The sequence below is a fragment of the Gossypium raimondii genome, chromosome 12, assembly GCF_025698545.1.
Source record: "Gossypium raimondii isolate GPD5lz chromosome 12, ASM2569854v1, whole genome shotgun sequence".
Classification (NCBI taxonomy): Eukaryota; Viridiplantae; Streptophyta; class Magnoliopsida; order Malvales; family Malvaceae; genus Gossypium; species Gossypium raimondii.
This window is the reverse complement of record NC_068576.1, coordinates 45,616,468-45,638,379: the sequence shown is the minus strand read 5'-3', so window position 1 is coordinate 45,638,379 and position 21,912 is coordinate 45,616,468. Positions and strand designations below refer to the sequence as shown.

Genomic DNA, 21,912 nt, shown 5'->3' with positions numbered 1-21,912 from the left:
TATAACACGAAAGTCAGTGCACAAATGATTTACTTTATTTTCCAAACTAGTCATGACAATGGTCAAGCATATATGTATGTATATATATATTTAAAAATGAAAGGAACTGGAGTAGTATACTAGTTGGAAAGAGATTGGGTTTTATATAGAGGTCAACATCAGCAAAGTTACAATCATGGGTTTTATATAGAGGTTTTGATGAAGTAATTGTAGCTAGCAGATTAAGCCTTTCCACCTAAGATTGTAATCATGGAGCAGCAGCAGCTGCTTAATTTGACCATAAAGTTATATATAACAATGAAGTGTAAAATTAAAAGCTTACCGAACTGTTGTGGACAATTTGGACATGGCAAGGCAAACCCTAATCTCTTGCTGCCATTTGTTTTAAATTATTAGTATATTCACATTGATTGTAGTTGAAGGTAAAATGATAAATGAGGAGAGAGAAGGTGAGGGGCAGGCAAAAAGTGGGGTTGGGGGGGGGTTTGGTAGGTTGTTTGTCGTCCCCAATATCATTGAAGCAAAATGATGGCGTTACATTTGGTGAAAGATTAACTTTAGAGAACAATTCATCAGCATGTGCAAGAAAAAGGGGATTCAATGATCCTTACTGCATCTCACTTTTCTGACCATCTTTTTGGATAATTTATGTTTCTTTTGTTTTAAATTAGTATCCACGTCCAAGACCTACAAAACCCCATATCTCAGTATCATAACAATTTGTGGGAAGAGAATATTTTTGGGGTAGATGTTCGAGTAACATGGGTTTAGGTGAAGTATTTCAGTCATGGAGATAAACATGAATTCCATAAATTGAGTCTAAATGGCTCTTTAATATCACATGGGATAAAAGTGGAGGAAGCTAGCACTTAACATCAATAATTGATTTTAGAATTTAATTTGTGTTGAGTTCAAGAATCTAAAGTAAACTACGAGGTATGGTGTAGTGAATATTGCTCATCTCATCTCTTAATCATGTGGTCGGGGCTCGATTCCACTCATGAGAATGAAGTACATTTCGTGACCAATTGTTTATCTCTTTAAAAAATATTCACGGTGAGAAAATTAATCACTATTACTGACGATGAATACCTTAATTACAATAACAACAAAAAAGAATCTCAAGTACTATCGTATTAGTTCTAACTTAAATTGTCTTTAAATTTCACCACAGCTATGGTGAGATAGAATTTAAAGAATATATTTTATTTATTATTTTCAGATCAAAAGGTAGAGGTGAAGTGTTTTTAAATTTACAAAATAAATATCAAGCAGAAATTTTCTATTTATTAATATTATTCTATGAAATATATATTTTGATTTTTGTAATAATTTAATAAATATATAATAAAATTTATATGAATTAATAATACAAATTTAGTATATATTTTATTATTTAATGTAAAATATTATTATTTTAATTATTATCTAACTATATCTAAACAATATTTCACCATTACATTATTCAATCTTACTATTACAATAACTAATTCCACTTACTATTTTTAATCTCACCGGAGTCTATATATATCCGAAGCGAATCTCAGACCAGTCATTTCATGCAACTTATTTTTAAGAACCGGACGAGTAGCTAAAGCTGGGCCGGTTTTACATGTATATAATTTGATTTGAAACAACTTGTCACCCAATATTAGCACTGTGATGAATCAACACCATGATCCAGCTTGGGAATTGAGACCTAATCCATATATTATTGTGGGAACTCCAATTTGACAAAGCGTGATTAGTTAAAACAAGGAGCCCATACATGCTGCCTGCATATATTCCAGGGGCCTGAGAGTTTCAGCAGGTTCATGGCAAACACACATTAACAATGTTGAGGTGAAGAATAATTATGAGTTTTCCAACTCAAATTGATAAGAAGCATTAAGATTGAAGAATTCAAGACAAGTTTGATGGTGTTTTGGTTAATGAGGTAGAGATTTCATGGATTTTGCAGATAGTTGGAATTAAACCGCCGGTGCAGGCAGCAGGGAAATCCATGGATTTTGCAGGCCATTGGGCCTTCAGGGCAAAATGAAACCAGTTGAAGTTTCAAGGTGGATAGTTAATTTGCGTTCCTCACACTCTTGACTGATGATGGAGACACACGTACTGATGCCCATCTGTTTACTCATATTTGCAAAGTGTTTAAATCAATAAAACAAGCAAGTTTTGGTTAATGATTGGCTCCCATATATTAACACTACATTTCATCTACCTAACCCTCCCAACTACCCGCGGATAGACTGAAACAGGTTTACCATGTAAACCTTTCAATTATTCTATTGTTGTTAGGACATCAATTCCATCATATCTATACTCATAGATACCAATGTGAGGTTTGGATATAATACGTATATGGTTATATATTTGTGGGATCATATGATCTTATAATTACAACCCAAGGTTTCTATTTCACTTGATACATAGATACAAAACAATCGTATCATATAAAGCTAACTTCATTGACCAATTTATACATGAAGAGCTTGGTTTGTGTTTGAGTAAGAGCAAGGAGGATGGAAAAAGATAAAGAATTAGGGTTAGCAGAGAAATGAAGTTAAAAGTGCCTCCATGGTCTTTCAGCTAGGCTTACACATTCACTGTATCTGAAACAATCAACCAGATGATCGATGGTCAACCCTGCTGCTTGCATGAATGAATACACAATCACTGGCCCAACAAACCTGAATCCATGCTTCACTAAGTCCTTGCTAATGGCTTCCGCTTTTGGAGTTCTAAGTGGAACATTTCTGGGGTATTTGTATTTGTTGATGGTTGGTTTATAATTCACATATCCCCACATGAAGCTGCTGAAGGATCCATATTGCCTCACTATCTGTATTTTCATCCCCAAAATTCATTCACTTTTAGTTCCGGAACATGAATACCAGAATGAATTAAAAAGTTGCGTTTAGAACTTGCCTTGAGTATGCACTTGGCGTTGTCTACTATGCACCTTACTCTACTCTCTGCCAACATCATTGCTTTGTTTGATGATATCTCATGGATTTCTTTATCCCCCATTTTAGCAACAATTTCAGGATCAAAACCCAAGAAGGATTCTCTACATGATTTAAGAAAAAAAAAGAAAAGAAAAGGTAACTGCAAGCTTTAGTTCAGTGTTCGTACCAAAAAAAACAAAGAAAAGTTGCAGTATGTATCTGCAAATTGAAGAACATTGCACCTGTATAGATCCTTCCTTTTCAAAATCTCTGTCCAATTATAATCCATCAGCATACCAGAAAGTGCAAGCAGCTCGAACAATTTGCTGTTTGATTGATATATCAGTTGAAGATGTCAATAAAAACATTAGTTGATTAGATGTCTGAAATTTGATGTTAATGAATTGGAACTTAAAACTTACTTGTCATCATAGACAGGAACACCCCATTGTTCATCGTGAAATGATATGTAAACCTTATCTGTATCAAAAACTTTTCTTAGTTTCTTTGACATCAAGTTATTAACAGCTTCTTCCATCCTTTTTACTCTTTCTTTTTCTTCTCTTTGTTTTATTTCTATCTGTTACTAAAGCAACTACTTTGACACTGTAAATACCATATAACTTATTATTATTAAACATGAATTTTAATTCACTAATGAAAAGAAAATGCTGGCCATCCAACACATTAGTTCTGAAATGTAATAAAATAGTTTAAATGAGGTTGATTACTGTGTCTTGGATGTGGTAAAAATTAATTAAGGAAGACAAAGATTGAAGATCTGCTGTCAAACTTTAACACTAAAAACCAACGACCATTATTAGTATTCAGAGTTGTGTTGCGAATTCCGACAATGTTGCTGTGTTAAGAAACTTACCACTGTTCTTTGTAACCCAATGGCACCTCCTCACTTCACCATTGCCAGGAGGATCCTGCTGCTGCTGCTGCTGATGATGATGATGGACATGAGTTTTGACAACTATGGGGAACTCTCTTCGCTCACGGTGAGGAGCAATCAAGCTAAGTGCCAATGAAATCTTTTGTTCCAAGGGCGTGCTGGAATGGTCTGTAAGAGATGAATCATTGGAGTTTTGTGACAAAGACAAGGACAAGGATGATAACGATAAAGATGAAGAGGTTCTTTGAAGCCCAATCGGGTAGATTTTCTTCAGATGTTTAGATAAACAACCACTTTCTTTCTCTTTGGAACATGATCTCTTCTTCTCTAATACATGTCTCCTTACCATATTTGTTTTAGACATGTTTGAGAACAACATGGACTTGTTTCTATGGGGGTGTGTGTGTGTGTGTGTGTGTGTTTCCTCTCTACTTTGATGTCGGTAGATGTAAAAGTTTGGGGTTTTATATATGTATATTATGTGAAGGAATGTAATGTCGGCCATACCTAAGTTGGTGAAATGTGAAATTCATATGAATATTTTTTTTTTTTGATACTAGACAGAATTAAGATATTAATTTAGTCTTTGTTTTACAATAAAAACAAATATTAAGATTTTATTTAAAAAATTCAAATAATTATTGATTATACGCCTTAGCTAAACTGATTAATATTGAGTTAATAAAAATAACATGCAAAATTTGCATCAAACAACTGTTTTAAATGTCAGTGTGTGTCTGGTAGCTTAGTCCATGTCTTTAGTTTGGTCCAAAATTTTAATATTTGGATTATTCATTGATTTGTTAGATTACTCATGCTAATGAAAGATAATGACTACTAAAGAATAATTTGCTTTTTTTCACATAATTATACTCATTGTTCTAAATATATTAGAAGGTTCAAAGCAGAGGTTGGATATGAAATAAAATAACTTAAAAATGTTCATATAAACCATTTTAGGAATAAAATTATATTGTGAAGGGTCTATTTTAGGTGAAATGACAATGGCATGAGAAAGAAGAGAGATATTAATTAGGGTTTTTTTTTTTAGTTGCAGTGGGTTTTTCTGAATAGCAAAGAGGAATGGGGTCCAAATGTATGTAAATTCTTAACTTGCACTCCTTATAACCCCTCTCCAGGTTGAGGCAAACCTCTGGTCTGCATAGACAAAGATATCTCATCCTTAACACACAATATCCAAGAACTTGTATTATGCGTTGATATCTTTCTAGAAACAGAAAAACCAGCGGCACCAACCATCAACAAATTTGAGATGAGTTGAATGACGGTGTCCAAGTATCAATCTTTGTCGGCAAATTTAAAGCCAAACCAAACAAACATGTAAAAGAAGAAAAAGGAAATAATAAGATAAAGAAGACAGGCTCTTCCCAGCTTCTCTAACATTAACTGCTTACACCCATCAACTTTGGATTTTTATACTCCCCTCCTTTTATTTGCTTCTCATAAATTCAGTTTTTTGCCTTTTTCTGAAAATTCTACATTTCTTTTCTCTTAATTGCTTAGATGAGCATCTTCTGAAATAAACAAATTTATTTTATACTCAAGGGTAAATTTTTTGTGATTTTATTATTTGATTGTTAAATGTGAGTCGAATACATCTTCTTTAAAAGCTTTAATATATATTTGATCTCTTAACTTTGTTAAATGATTTGCATATATATATATATATATGATTAAGTAAAGAACAAGGAGAGGAGCTAATTAGCCTAAAGGAATCATCTAGCCAATACACCACATATTTAGGTTATGTCCCTCTATCATTTTTCAAGTAAGAGGCTTCCCATAACTACATATTCATGTTTAAAGGGACTTGTATCCTTAAAAAAGAAGTTTGCTAAACTTATCTGATTTCATAATCAATTAAGTTTAAGTTTTAGACTTTCAATATTAAAAAGTTGACTAACTCACAAACTACTCAAGTTAAGTAAGAGAAGTACTGTATGAAACTGTTATTCTATGTCATCCTTATACATTTCTAATAGGAGAATGATAAATCGATTTTTCTTCATGATTTTTAGCATTTTTAGTTGAATTTGAATTTTTTAAGAGGAAAATCTATTTATATTTCTCCTATTAAAAAGAATAAAACAGTTCATATAATACTTAGAAATGATTCATTCAATCTCTTAAATTCAAACATGATTAATGTAATTTATAAACCCAAATACTTTTAGTTACAGTCTTAATCTAAAACCCATGTGGGAGTAAAGAAATTGAGGTTGGATTGGATGTATCCAACAAAAAGCCCATTAGAGAGAAAATGGGCCATGGAGGGAGGCAGTTGTAAGCCTATTTAGACACAAGTTCTATCAAATAAAACTCTAATCTTTCTTTCCTCCAAATTAACAAACACCATCATCATAATTAACCATGCCATAATTCGCATTAGAGATATTCGTAGGTTGGATCGAGCCGGGTTTAGATTATGTCTAAACATAATATTAACATATTTTATGTTTTTTAAGTCCGGCCTAACAAGAAATATGAGTATAAAATTTTGCCCAAATCCATCCATATTTGGAAAAAACTAACCCAAACTCATTTAGCCCCGACCATATTATTTTTACTTTTTTCTAATATATATTATATTATATTAATATTTAATAATTTTATATATTTTATTATTTATTGAATTTTTTTAATCATCTAATCATTATTTTAATGTTTACATTAGAGTGCTATTATGTATTTAAGCTCCGTTTGTTTCACTGAAAATGACTTCCAGAAAATGATTTTTAAAAATGACTTACTTTTTGGAAAAGCTAATATTTTACGGTGTTTGGATGAATCATGTAAAATATTTTATTTTGTTTGGCGTTTCTTTAAAAATATTTCATAAAAGTTGTTTTCAATTAAACAAAAATACATATGATATTTTATTTTATTTTTCATTGTTTAAATAAGTTTATTTTATATCTATAATTTTATATTTTACTTTGTTTTTACATATATTAAAAATATTTTGTTAAATTTAAGTTCATTACAACGATTATTTTTAGTTACATGACTACCAACTGAGTATTTTTTATTTAAAAATGTGTCTTTAACAAAATTGACAAAAAATCAACAATGTCAACAGTTGGACTTGATTTTCAAATCTGGAAAGTAGAGGAACTAAATTCTTGAAAATAAAAGTCAGAAACTAAATTGCAAATTTGTGAAGAGTATATAGACTTATGACATATTTTAACATTTATACTACAAAACATTTATTATTAATATATTTATAATTGTAATAAATATTTAGTATTAAAATATTAATATTGATATTTTCAATAATATATGAATAATATTATTTAAAATTATTATTTTAAAATTTACTATTAAAATAAAATTTAAATATTAAATAATTTATTAAAATAATAAATTATATTAATTATTTATTATATGACTAAATATAAATAATTAAATACGTATGTTTAATAATATTAAAAAATATAATATTTTATATTAATATTTTAAATATTTTTAAAAATAAAAATAAAAATTATTATCAATGTAATAATATTAAACTTGATTTAAGTTAATTTTTATATAAAAGTAAAATTATCTATTGAGGAACTCTTTTCCGGAAAATGACTTACGCTTTTCAAGAGGGTAAGTCATCTTACAAGGAAAAAGGCTTATTTTCCGTTGACCTGTAAGTCATTTTCCATTTATCAAGCTGTTTTCTGTGAAACAAACACAGGAAAATACAGAAAACATTTTCTGTAAAATTTTTTACATGTAAACAAACGAACCCTTAATGTAGGTTTGTTTTTTAATGTAAATTACATAAAATAAATTATTATAAACTTAAAAATAGGTTAGGTAAGGACCTTAGATTTTCAAACTCGAGCCCGACTCATATTTTAAACAAGTTTTTTTTTTGTTTAAACTCATTTTCAGACATAATATTTTTGTCTAAACTCTCTCAAATTTTAAATAAACTTTTGAGTCTAGACAGATAATGTAATTTATGAATAGGTGGCACCCAAGCTAACTTTAGACCCCTTTCTTTCATTATGTTTTGAGTATTGATTCTTTATTATTAATATCCAATTAATTTCAAATTGGAAAATGAACTTAAAATTCGAACCTTTTTAACCAGACAAAGATATGGGTTTGGTTTGAAGGACACAGCTTCTTTAAACGTAGCCAATTCTTTTTTTCTTTACCGGTGGAGAAGGCTAAGGAGTAAGGCCTAACATAGCAATCTTTTCTTTATCTTTGAACTTTACTCTGTCAAATCTAAAAGGAAAATATGGAAAATTCATAACACTCCCGACTAATTTACTAATAAATGTAAAAAGAAAAAAATTTAATTTATGCAAATAGGTGTATTTTAAGAAAAATTGTAAAGAGAAAACGTTCTAAGTTAAATGCATTGTAAGCAAAAGCACTAAAAGAGCTTCCAGTTAGAAGCGTTTTTACTTTTTAGTAACATGTCAGTTGAAAACGCTTCCAGGTGAACGCATTTTCAATGCTTTTGATGACAATGCGTCTTACTTGGAGTGCTTTCTCTCTATAAATTTCAACCCCAACCTTATTCTAAAAAACCCATCATATATCCTGAGATTTCGAGATATATTTTTTAAACTTATCTATTCCAAAATAATAGATAAGAGAATAAATAATTTACTGAAAAATCAAATCAAACTAATACTAAAAAAACGAAAAATTAATAACTAATATTTTATTCCTGTCGAATAAATCGAGTTTTGCTAATTCAACTTTCCAATTCAAATATACAATTGATAAAAATACAATATTTTTAAATTTTAAAATAAATAATTTTTATTTAACATCTTAAAAAATTATTACAAAATAAATAATTAAATAGCTCAAACCAAACACTAAACTTAAAACTCTACTTTAAATCCCAAAAACCCTAAAACCGTAATTTTTCTTAAAATCAGCCTATTCACGGTTTTTTTTGCCATTGTCCACACTACCGCCACAAATTGGCAACAAAAATCTCACTCCTGCCAGCCTACGATCGACAAAAGTTGTAATAATAAAGCAGGCAGTTCCTTCAACTCACCAGCATCCATCCTCCAGTCTTTCAACTCTCCATGTCAACCACCGTCAATAACTGCCATATCTTGCTATTCCCCTACCCAGCGCAAGGCCACATGCTCCCGCTCCTCCACCTAGCCCACCGCCTCTCCCTCCATGGCCTAACCATCACCATCGTTATCACCCCCAAAAACCTCCCTTACCTTTCCTCCCTTCTTTCCTCTCACCCTTCTTCTATCACTCCCCTCATCCTCCCTTTCCCTTCTCACCCTTCCATCCCTCCCGGAGTCGAAAACGTCAAAGACCTCGGCCACTCCGGTAACCTCCCTATGTTAACCTCTCTTTCCAAACTCCACGACCCTTTACTCCACTGGTTCAACTCTCACCCCGACCCACCCGTTGCCATCATCTCTGATTTCTTCCTTGGTTGGACCCTACACCTTGCCCACCAACTAAACATACCCAGACTCGTTTTTTTCCCTTCCGGTGCTTTTTTGGCAGCTATCGACGATTATGTATGGAACAATGTTGAACAACTTAAAACTTTGGACCAGGTTGAGCTTTCTGCTTTGCCTGGTTCCCATGTTTTTAAATCCCATCATTTGCCTTCTTTGTTTCGTTTGTATAAAAAATCTGATCCTGACTGGGAGTTCGTCAAGGATCTCAAGCTTGCAAATACCAAGAGTTGGGGTTGCGTTTTCAATTCTTTTGAAGCATTTGAAGGCGAGTACATGGATTATCTGAAGAAAAAATTGAGCCACGATCGGATTTTCGGGGTTGGTCCACTAAACTTGCCAGGTCCGGGAAATTTGGGTTCTGGGTCTGATCTGAATGAGCGACTACTGACTTGGCTTGACGGATGCCCCAAAGCGTCTGTTGTTTATGTTTGTTTTGGGAGTCAAAAGCTGTTGAAAAGGGAACAAATGGAAGCTTTGGCTCTTGGGCTTGAAAAGAGTGGCACCCGATTTGTTTGGGTCGTGAAAACGGGTTCGACCCAAGAACGAGAAGACGGGTTTGGAAATGTGCCAGATGGGTTTGAAGAGCGGGTGGCGGGTCGGGGTTTGGTGATAAGGGAATGGGCACCGCAGGTGTCGATACTGAGTCACGAGGCGGCGGGTGGGTTTCTGAGTCATTGTGGGTGGAACTCGGTGTTGGAAGGGATAGTGGGTGGGGTGGTGATACTGGCATGGCCTATGGAAGCTGACCAATTTGTGAATGCGAGGCTGCTGGTGGAGGATATGGGGGTGGGAGTGAGGGTGTGTGAGGGTGCTGGGTCGGTTCCTGAGGCGGGTGAGTTGAGCCGTGTGATTGGTGAGTCAATGAGCGAGGTGGGTGGGTTGAAGGATAAGGCTAAAGAATTGAAGGAAAAAGCATTGGAAGCGGTGAGCAAGGAGGGAAGCTCCGTCCAGGATATGGGTTGGCTGGTGGGCGAATTGCGTAAACTTAAACCCTTTAAATCCAGGATACAACATACAAGTGTGAGCTGAAAACATGTCATTTGATCAAACTTCCTTAGAATTGATAACCTATTTTACTTTATAAAATCTTATTGTTCTATACCAGTATTTTTAATAAAGATAAAATAGTTTTATTATTAATTGTAGAGGGGATTCCTCGTATGTTTTATTTTTCGTAATTAATCTGTTTCTTATTTTATTTTTATATTTAATTAATTTTATAATATTATTCTTATAAAAAAAAAAACAAAACAAACGGAAGCCCATCATCAGTCTTGCTTGCAACATATCCTATGGTAAGTTGCGAGGGTATAATTGTGGGCAAATATTCTCAATCAAAATGCCACCCCCATGGACCTTTTTACTTAAATTTTCTAGTCTACTCATGGACTTTGTTTTAGTTATCTGGACCAAAGACACAAAGTTGTTTCATTGTATTTTTGGGCTTTAATAAACCTGAATTATTTTGGACAAGTATTGTGATGTTTGAACTAACTTTAAATTTTTGATTGAGTTAATCTTACGGATTAGCAAAATATCAGTTCGATTGAAAATATTATGAAAATATTTTCACGGATTTTTATCGACTTTAATTTTTGAATGAGTTAATATTACAAATTAATTAAATACCAATTTAATTAAAAAAATTACAAAAATATTGTTCTATATTTAAAATAAATTATACTATTATGAGGATGATTTTATCCTTTTATGTTTTTAATAAATCTAATAACAAATTTACATTTGAAGACATCCCCATTTCACTCACATTTATAAAAGTTTAACTTTATTAACTCAACTAAAATTTTATTTTTATTATACATTTTAATATTACTAGTGCCTTATGTCACGAACTTAGAGTTTTCTCACGGATCCGTGCGGCCTTAGGCAGTTTCTTTGCTCAAAAACGCCTAAGTCAGCCTAACTTGCAGTAATAAAGGATTCAACAGTAAAAACGCCTAAGTCGACAACTTGCAACAATAAAGGATTCAATGAAATTCCTTAAGGTTTCCACGAAGAACAATGAGAAGAACGAAGTAAGAACGAGCCTTGAAATATGAACAAAAGCAAGAACACTTGAGAGAAAAGTTTGAGTGAATACTCTCAAAATTCTTATTAACAACTGAATGAATTACAATGAGCAGAGAGTCCTCTATTTATAGTTGAGGCTCTCCAAAATCAACGGTCTAAATCAAAATACATCAATGGCTACAATTAAAAGTTATCACAATATCAAATCTCTAAGATTACATAATCGTATCTTCTAAAGATTTCATTTAATATCTAGGATCACATATCTCAAAAGATCACTTCCACATTTGCCAAGCATATCTTCAAAAGATCACTTTCCTTATTTGCCAAGTTCCAGAGATGGGCTTTTAATTCCTCCAAGTAATGGACCAGTCCAGTTGGGCCAAATGACCTCCCTCGAATGCGATAGATCGCACGAATCCGTCATGGTTGCGAGATCCCATGTGCAACCCATGACATTCTCCCCCACTTGTTCTAACGACGCCCTCGTCGCATCCTCCTCATGGAACTGGTCAATTTTTTTTGGAACTGCCACAATGCCTCGACAGGTTCCCAACTTGCTTCGCTATCAGGAAGTCCCTTCCATCGAACTAAGTATTCATGACGCGGTCGATGGTACTTTTGTCTAATCACACGGTCTGCCTCAATGGTTTCCACATCGCGGTCATAAGAGACCTTTACCCCTATTGGTGCTCGTTCAGACTTGCCCCGATTCAGATCTTCCTGGTCCCAATGAAATGGCTTAAGCATACTTACATGGAACACTGGGTGGATTTTAAGTTTTGGAGGCAACTCAAGCTTGTATGCTACTTTGCCCATTCTCTTAACAACTTTAAATGGCCCCTCATACCTTCGCACGAGCCCTTTGCACAAGCCCGTATATCGCAACATCAAGTGTAGTTTGGCAAGGACTGAGTTACCCACTTGAAATTACACGTCTCTTCGGTTTTGATCGGCCCACTTCTTATTGCGCTTGCTTGCCTTGTGTAAACAAGCCCTAGCCAAGTCATTCTTCTCTTGCCAATCCTTTGCAAAACGATAAGCTGCCGGATTTGGTCCTGTATAACGAGTTACCACAGCATTGGGTGTAAGTGGCTGTTGGCCCGTCACTATCTCAAACGGACTTTGGTTCGTTGCCCCACTTCGCTGTAAGTTATATGAGAATTGAGCCACATCCAATAACTTTGGCCAATCCCTTTGTGTGGCACTCACATAGTGTCGCAGATATGTTTCTAACAATGCGTTTACTCTCTCAGTTTGCCCATCGGTTTGTGGATGTATACTCGTGGAAAAGTTCAAGTCTGAGCCCATTGACTTGAACAACTCGGTCCAGAACCGACCTGTGAATCGCCCATCTCGATCACTAACAATCGACTGTGGCACGCCCCAATATTTTACCACATCTCTAAGGAATAAACGAGCTGCCTCCTCAGCAGGACATTCTTTGGTGGCCGGAATGAACGTCGCATACTTCGAGAACCTGTCCACCACAACAAGAATACTCGCAAACCCGTCAGACTTAGGTAAACCAACAATAAAATCCATGGATAAACTCTCCCATGGTCTTTCCGGAATGAGAAAGGGTTGAAGCAAACCGGCTGGAGTCTTTAACTCAACATTGTCTTGTTGGCAAACCAGACAAGTCTTCACATGAGTTTCCACATCATCACCCATGTGAGGCCAATAATAACGTTCCTCCAAAAGGGCCAAAGTACGGTGCATCCCTGGGTGGCCCGCCCATCTCGAGTCATGGCACTCTTTCATGACTTCCTTACGTAGCTTCCCATAATGAGGCACATAGAGGCGACGCCTTTGGGTGTATAGCAGCTCTCCATCAAGCCAAAATCTTCTCGTTTTTCCCTCCTTGGCTAACTCCGTCAGATTTTTGGCTGTGGGATCATGGGACAATCCTTCTCGAATACGTTCCAACAAGGAACCATCAGGTTGGCTAATTGCCGCAAATTCCATCTTTCAACTCAGTGCGTCGGGCACAATGTTGGCACTCCCCAGCTTATACTCCATGGTAAAGTCAAATTCAGCTAAGAAGACACGCCAACGAGCTGTTTGGGAGACAACTTTTCTAGGTTAGAAAATAATCGTGGCAACATTATCGATGGGACAACGAACCTAGAACCCAATAAATAATACCTCCAAGTCGCAAGCAATGTACCACCATGATCATCTCCTTCTCTTGGATCAGTATATCTTCGCTCGTCTCATTAAGCTTTCGACTCTCGAAAGCAATAGGATGTCCATCTTGCGTTAGGACTCCCGATAGCATAATCGATGCATCTGTGTACCTCATATGGCCTCGAAAAATCGGCAAGGCAAGCACGTGTTCCTTCGTCATCTCTTGCTTCAATTGATTAAAGGCCCTCTCACATTCCGGATTCCAATCCCATACCTTCCCTTTTTTCAACATGTCCGTCAAGGGTGTGGTAATTCTCGAGTAGCCTTTAATAAAGCGTCGATAGTAATTTGCCAACCCAAGAAAGGATATCAACTCTGTCACCTTGGTTGGGGGCTCCCACTCGGAAATGGCTCGAACCTTACTCTTATCCATTCAGATCTTACCCCCTCCCACAATGTGTCCTAAGAATGACACATCTTGTTGGGCAAATGAGCAATTCTCCTCCTTAACAAACAACTCATTTTCCCTCAAAGTTTGGAACACCTCCCTCAAGTGTTCCACGTGCTCCTCGAGAGACTTGCTATACACCACAATATCATCAAGATAAACAACCACAAAACGATCAAGGAAAGGTTGAAGTACCTTATTCATTAGGGTGCAGAAGGAATCACAAGGAACTCGTACGAACCATATCATGTCACACAAGCTGTCTTTGGTTCATCCCCCCGGCTATCCGAACTTGATGGTACCCCGATCTCAAATCCAACTTGGTAAACCATCTTGCACTACCAAGTTGGTCGAACAAATCTGCAATAAGAGGAATATGGTACTTGTTCTTTACAGTGACCTTGTTTAGAGCCCGATAATCAATGCACATTCTCAAGGACCCATCATGTTTCTTTTGAAACAACACTGGCGCACCGTATGGGGATTTAGATGGTCTAATAAATCCTGCATCCAATAGCTCCTTCAGTTGTTTTCGTAGTTCTTCTAACTCTGGCGAGCCATACGATAGGGGCCCTTCTCTTGGCGGCACCACGTTGGACACTAACTCAATTTTGTGGTCCACCTCCCTCTTTGGTGGCAAACTTTTTGGCAACTGAGCAGGCATCACATCCCAAAAGCACTGCAATAATTGGCTCACTTCTTTTGGGATTTCACTAATGGACTTAACGGTATCCTCGATCTTCAAGGTAGCCAAATAAGAGACTTCATCCTGCGTACTCCTTTAGCAAACCGAATTCTTGATGTTGTTTTTCCTCTAAGCTTCTCTTCCTTGTCATTCTTACCATGCATGGATGGTTCGAACCCATAATCACCATGTAATCACTCGAAGGGCAATAAGTGCCTTAACTCGATCAAGAAAACTTAGTCCAACCACACAATCATAGTCATCGAGTGGTATTACCTTAATGGATACCTTGCCCACCACCCAGATTGAAGATCCACTCCTTGGCAACACCCTTGATTGGGACACTTTCGAGTTAACTGCTTTGATCGACCCACTCATTCTCTATCTTGAGCCCAAGTTTCGAATCGCCTCTTGGACATGAACAAATTGGGCCCAAAGGTTTCGACCAACGATTCAATTTTCATCGGCCACAATAATGTCCATAAACATCAATCCATGACTCGTTCTATCTTCGACACCCCCTAGTATCGAACCGAGATTGTTGTCCTCTACATCTGACTCCCCCTTTGTTTCCATAGCCGTGAGAGCGGCCTTCTTGGGCAGTCCCTGATCATATGTGGACCATCGCAGTGAAAGCAACTTATAGGCCCACTCTTTCTCTTGTCCCAAGGTTTCTTACCGTTGCCATTCCTAGCGGGCCTTTCTTTATCTCCCCCACTATTACCCTTTTGATTGAATCTGGGCTTAGAAGAATTCGCATTGTCTTTCTTCCCACCAAATTCAGCAAGCGATTCTGCCAAAGACATCGCCTTGGTAAGCTCTTGGGCTCCTCGGCGTTGCAACTCTTGCTTTGCCCATGGTTTCAACCCATCCATGAAGGAAAAGAATGTTTCTTTCTCACCCATATCTGAGATTTGAAGCATAAGTTCGCTAAATTCCTGCACATACTCTCTCACAATGCCTTGTTGCTTAAGCCGGCGCAACTTTGCCCGAGCCTCATCCTCGGCATACTCTGGGTAAAACTGTGCTTTAAACTCACGTCGAAACTCCTCCCAAGTTCCAATTTCAGTCCCACCACGACTCACATCAGTGGACCTACGACGCCACCACAACAAAGCAACGTCAGTGAGATACATAGCAGCAGTAGTTACCTTAGTGGCATCCTCCATAATGCCTTTGGCACGAAAGTATTACTCGATTCCCCAAAGGAAGTTGTCCACATCTCTAGCAGACCTTGTTCCCTTGAACTCCTTTGGCTTGGGAACATCAACACTGGGCTTGGGTGCTACAGCAGCTAACCCTCCATTGCCCAAAGCAACCTTGTAGATTGTGAGTTCACCCTTGAGCTCCGCAATCTCCTCTTTCAAGGCTGTTACAATAGCCTCAATGGCATCATCTTTGCCATTCAGTTTTTCAACATTATCCAACACATACTCTTTGAGTTGCTCCTGCATGGACTGCAACCCACCATGTAGCCTATCATCGACATGATCAATCCTCTCCTTGATGTCTCCCACGGAATCCTCGAGAGTGATGACCCGATCCTCCAAAGCTGACAGTATGTCTCTCGATCGACTAGCTTTCCTAGCCCTCCCACGGGTCTCCATTCCCTCAACATTCTCAGCAGCTTCTTTGGACATCTTTCAGTGGTACCTACAAACACTGGCTCGGATACCAACTGTCACGGACTTAGAGTTTTCTCACGGATCCGTGCGGCCTTAGGTAGTTTCTTTGCTCAAAAACGCCTAAGTCAGCCTAACTTGCAGTAATAAAGGATTCAACAGTAAAAACGCCTAAGTCAGCTTAACTTGCAACAATAAAGGATTCAACAGAATTCCCTTAAGGTTTCCATGAAGAACAGCAGAAGAACGAAGTAAGAACGAGCCTTGAAATATGAACAAAAGCAAGAACACTTGAGAGAAAAGTTTGAGTGAATACTCTCAAAATTCTTATTAACAACTGAATGAATTACAATGAGCAGAGAGTCCTCTATTTATAGTTGAGGCTCTCCAAAATCAACGGTCTAAATCAAAATACATCAATGGCTACAATTAAAAGCTATCACAATATCAAATCTCTAAGATTACATAATCGTATCTTCTAAAGATTTCATTTAATATTTAGGATCACATATCTCAAAAGATCACCTTCCATATTTGCCAAGCATATCTTCAAAAGATCACTTTCCTTATTTGCCAAGCTCCGGAGATGGGCTTTTAATTCTTCCAAGTAATGGACCAGTCCAGTTGGGCCAAATGACCTCCCTCGAATACGATAGATCGCACGAATCCGTCATGGTTGCGAGATCCCATGCGCAACCCATGACACTTACACATGAATATACGCATTTATATTTTATTATTTAGTAAATATTTTTATTTCATATGAGTAATATATAATCATTATTAAAAATTATGAAAATTATATAATATTTTTAAAAAATTCAAATCATGATAAAAGTAATTAAGATTAGACTTTGATTTAATTTGTATGTGTACACTAATAATAGATAAAATTAACTCTGAGTCGGCATGCGGGTGTTCTGTTCTGGCTTCCCTTGTGGTCTAGTGCGTCTGCAGCAATGGGGTGTTGGGCCTGGATCTGGTCGGTGGTGCGCGAGGCTGTGGTGGGTCGTGGTTGGTCAGTTTGCGGGAGGGGTGTCAGGTGGATTGGCTCAGGGTTCACCGACTGAGGCACTCGCTTCAGCCTTCTCTTTTTCCGGGGTCTATTTTCTCATTAGTTGGTCGGGTGCAAACGGTGGGGTGCTGGCTGTTCATTTTACTCTTTACCCTAGCACCGACAGATTGGTTTTGGGAGCTTCTGTTTTCCTTTGCATATCCGGAGTTGGCAGGGGAGAGCTCATCAGAGGCGGTTGGGAGTTTAGCGTTCCTTTTTGTTTGTTTTCTTGTTTTCTTAAGGGCTTGCTTGTTTTTTTTTGTTGTACTTATTTTTGTTGTTGTTGTAGTGTGTGTTTTATTTCCTTAATAAATTCCCACCTTTCACTAAAAAATAATTGTTAAAACATTAACTTTATCCTTTTTATTTTTAATATTAAAAATTATTTTTAACATCTTATAATTTTAAATATTTTTTCTATTTTAAAATAATATAGCAATGTTATTAATTAAAAATTAATTCAAATTGTATCAAATACAATCAAAGTAAACTTTATGAATCAAAACAACATCAAAACCGTAGAAACAACAGGTTTTTTTCTTTTTGGCAAATTCGGGTAGAGTTGGGTCCGGACCAAAACAACTTACTGAGCCATGAGTCTCATTTTTTTTTGTCCAATCTCATTTTTCGGACCTATATTTTTATTTAAATCCTCTCACTTTCAGGCAGACCTTTGAGCTGGATCATGATCAAGTCTAAAATTCTAAAATGCTATTTATAATGGACACGTAAATGAGTGATCAAATCGGTAGTAATAGCGCTGAACTAGATAACCAAACCGTTTGTACAACTGACATTGAGGCCGATTTCCATTGTTAAATTACCCACGACCTTGTCGTGGAAGTTGCCACGACCATCGTGAGGTTGAAAGGGAGATTGAAATCCACCATACAGAGAAGAACCATTATAAGTAAACAAACGAGAATAAGAAGTTTGTTACTGCTATGAAAAGTCACATGGAGATTGCATTAGTTGAAATCCAGAACCATGAAGAAAGGAAGACTTAATACAGGATGCACCACCGGGAGAACCACCACTACTAGCGCTAAAAATAACCAAAATTTGCATGCATAGCCACTTCATCTACAAAGTCTTGCTGCCTAGATTCACAGTTAAGTAACATTTCAGTTACCTCATCAAGAGAAAAGAGACTCTTGGTAGGAAGACACCACTGCTATCACAAACTCATACTTAGAAGAAAGACCAACTAATATGACACTTATTTGTTCTTGCTCATAGATACGTTGACTAGAAGGATTTAAAGTTTCACATATCAACTTCCTTTTAGCTAGATATTCACTGATGGTGAGATTCCGCTTCTTTTGGGAGTGGAGAGTATGCCTTAATTTGAGATTTTTGTATGTGTACAAGGTGCACATAGCCTGGTGATAGCATTCCAAATGGCTAAAGATGCACTGTGACCAGTGAAATGAAGATAAATGCTATTACTAATAGTAGTCAAAAGCGAAGATGCCAATAACTTGTCTTATTGTATATAGAGCAAAAACTCAGGGCTTTCAATTAACTTTCCATTCTCTCCTTGAACGATCTAAGCTGGAATCTCCATTGTGCATGGAATATATCCACTCAAACCATATGCTTCTATAATCGAGATGATTTGATGTTTCCATAAAATGTAGATGGTATTAGACAAAAGAACAATATCTACTATCTGAAAAGAATTAAGAAACTAGAGTGTAAACCATTACTAGACTTACCATTCACTTGAGTTGTTAAACCTGTAGCATCTCTTTCAGCTAATGTAGGATTACCACTTGTTGGGCTAGACTCATCATGTGGACCCATACAAAAAGAAAATATTGTTATAACCATAATTAGTTTATGCAATAATCCACCAAGAACCAAAGAAACGAAGCATCAAAGAGCATATACTACCGGTATAAAGATAAAAAAAAATTGTCAGTTATTCCATCAGATTTTGGGCCTTAGTACATTTATTTCGTCATAAATACTAGTAATTTTTTAATATATTGGTAATAAAATTTCATAGTTAAATTATTATATTTTATATAATTGTCTTCACTGATTTTTACATTAAAAGTAAAATGAACAAATCAAATATTAACTCATTGATTATCTAAGATTTAATTGATAGTAAGTTGTATCATATGGATGGATTATGATTGCACGGAGACAATTTATGTTAATAGGTGATCCAAATTGTCCAGAGTCTAAGGAATCAAAATGAGCGATTAATTCAATGAACTATTATGTCATCTATCAAGTTCAATTAGGGAGATAACTTGTCTTGGGTATTAAAGTGGATGACTCCCCATAAAATAAAGTCATAGGTGTAATTGTTTGGAGTGACAACACATTGTATATGATCCATCTTGAATTTATCTTAGATCTGTTTATGGATTAATTCACCTGTGACATTCATAAGATGGCTTACCTCAATCCTGAGTAAATAGCTGACTATGCGTATGTAACTCATATACTTTGAGATATCGAAAGCCTATGCTCAATCAATATTATAGTTGAAAGCTAGTATGTTGGGTATATGTCTTATGTATGACGTGACTTCACCTACGATAGTGAAATTCATAGTTTGATTAAAGAGTAAATGACATTCTTTCACTAGCATTGCATGGATTATGGAAAAGAAAAGTGGACACAAGTGTCATTCAAGGACAAATTATTGTTATTACTATTTGTTAGTAATAATCTTTTTAATCGTGGAAGATGTAACGGTGACCATAATATAAAATAAGATCATATTAGGTGAATGAATATAACACAAATAGGTTAAAGATATCCTATGATTGTGGCCCACTAATGACAAGATCATTGGATAAAGCATAAATCAAAAGTGGTTTCATAATGGTATGCAATGGAGAATTCAATCATGGTATTTTTAGTACATTGACTTCATAGCTAAATAATGTGGTAATTAATTGATAGAGTTAAAATTTAATTGCAAATGATTTAAGTCCTAATTATATATGTCTAATTGGTCCATCTACTAACACAACACAACTCTGTATGAATTGCAATTAAAACCACTATGATAAATGAATGAAAGCAATGAAAGAGAAATAGATTGCATGAATTACTATCTGCAATAAATGCATTTTGTCGATAGAAATAAGAGATGACTTGATTGTAATTAAATAAATGAGTTCAAATTGAATATTAAATTAATTACTCCTCACAGCTTTACTGAATAGGAAGAATTAAATTTATTTACTTATAAATTCTAATATGGTAAAATCGTCATGACTTTTACGATATTAAAATCAGGTTGAGAAAATAATTTAATCGAATTTATTACTTTTTTGATAATTATAGGAGCTTTTTTTAATTTAAAACTAGAATGCGCATTTAATTGTACCCAGTACATGAAACATTAAATAAGTCCTATACCAGGTAGGGTGGGTGGCACAATAGGTACGGGAAACCTAGTGTGCGCCACCCACTAGGTACAACCTTAAGGGGAATATGTATTTTTTATTAAAATATTATTTTTTTCTCTTCTTAGTAGAACTCTTGTGATTTCCCCCTATATAAAGGAGCTATGGGTAGTCGAAAAACAGACTAATATACATGGATATTCTGTCAAAATTTAGGAAAAGTTATTTACCTAAAAAATAAATTATAAATTCACGAGTATTTGAATTAGTGTTTTTTTTTTCAAATTTGGTTTACCGTAGATAAAGTAAAACTTTCCCCACTAAAAAGCTATTGTTTTTATTCTGTGTTCAGTTTGAGATAAGAGCCTACTCTTTTAGCAATCTAAGGGTTTAAAGATAGCAGAGAAAATCATTTTGTAGAAAGTCAAGAATCGACAAGTCTCACTAGTTTAAAAACACATGTACTAAATTTGGTAAAATTTATTACCATAGATAACACAACAAAAGTTCAATTTTATGAAAATTTTTAAAATTCTATTGTGCGATAAAATTGTTTTCACAATCAATTTTTCCAACATCAGACCACTCCAATGATCACTAAATCCTACTCCTAATCAAGTTTGCAATGTGAGTCTGGTCTCTTTATGATCAAAACAAGTAGATATTTAGAAAGATTCAAGATAAAACTAAAAACTAACAAATTTATCATATTACTCCAAAGATCACTAAATATTACTCCATATCAATTTTGTAACATGAGTTGGATCTTTCTGTGATCGAAAAATAAATAAATCTTAATAGGAATTTCGAGATCGATAAATAGAAAAGAGAAGAAGAAAAACACAAAAGTAAAAAAGTTTAAACCACAACCCATTGAATGAAACACAAACCAAACAATCAAATCAAAGAACACAAAATGATTGCAATGAACGTATAAAACCGGATCAAGCAGTAAAATCAAGATCAATACTAGATAGACTAACCAAACATAGTTTGATTTAGCTGATAACATTTGAAACAAACACTCAATCTCAATTCATCACTCCTTAAGCACAACTCTCAATATGCTTCAATCGCTGAACAATTCAGTGACACAGTATGTTCCCACTAGTGATTGGAGAAGCTCTAATACCATGATGATAGTTCTTAAGCATGATGAGAAGACTCAATAATTTAACATGAAAGAATGCAAGGAAAAAAGAATATGGGAGAAGAAAAACAAATAAGAAAGAAGCAGGCTGCTTC

General features: G+C 35.3%; 2 protein-coding genes across 3 annotated transcripts; one reads left to right on the top strand and one right to left on the bottom strand.

The window, feature by feature from the left end:
- Nucleotides 1–2,343: 2,343 nt before the first annotated feature.
- On the bottom strand, nucleotides 2,344–4,289 carry LOC105764445 (uncharacterized). Of its 2 annotated transcripts, XM_052624958.1 has the most exons (6): nucleotides 3,826–4,289; nucleotides 3,371–3,428; nucleotides 3,191–3,274; nucleotides 2,925–3,070; nucleotides 2,691–2,838; nucleotides 2,344–2,612 (listed from the first exon to the last, which is right to left on the bottom strand). In XM_052624958.1, the coding sequence occupies exons 1-6, from the start codon at nucleotides 4,223–4,225 to the stop codon at nucleotides 2,564–2,566; spliced, it is 885 nt and encodes a 294-aa protein (XP_052480918.1). In that variant the 5' UTR covers nucleotides 4,226–4,289; the 3' UTR covers nucleotides 2,344–2,563. The 2 variants fall into 2 exon arrangements, with proteins under 2 accessions (XP_052480918.1, XP_052480917.1); XM_052624957.1 differs by having other exon boundaries at nucleotides 2,344–2,838.
- A 4,451-nt stretch (nucleotides 4,290–8,740) lies between these two features.
- Nucleotides 8,741–10,463, top strand: LOC105764444 (UDP-glycosyltransferase 89A2). Its single transcript, XM_012583010.2, has one exon. It carries the CDS (start codon nucleotides 8,922–8,924, stop codon nucleotides 10,350–10,352), a length of 1,431 nt encoding a protein of 476 aa, XP_012438464.1. The 5' UTR covers nucleotides 8,741–8,921; the 3' UTR covers nucleotides 10,353–10,463.
- The last annotated feature ends 11,449 nt before the right edge of the window (nucleotides 10,464–21,912 follow it).

What these genes read in the sequence shown, in the direction of transcription:
- LOC105764444 (XM_012583010.2), top strand. Translation starts at nt 8,922, where the DNA reads ATGTCAACCACCGTCAATAACTGCCATATCTTGCTATTCCCCTACCCA.
- LOC105764445 (XM_052624957.1), bottom strand. Translation starts at nt 4,225, where the DNA reads ATGTTGTTCTCAAACATGTCTAAAACAAATATGGTAAGGAGACATGTA. An exon ending in TTGGGTTACAAAGAACAGTG is followed by an intron (nt 3,429 to 3,825) that starts GTAAGTTTCTTA and finishes TTTTTGATACAG; the next exon opens with ATAAGGTTTACATATCATTT. An exon ending in AAAAGGAAGGATCTATACAG is followed by an intron (nt 3,071 to 3,190) that starts GTGCAATGTTCT and finishes TAAATCATGTAG; the next exon opens with AGAATCCTTCTTGGGTTTTG.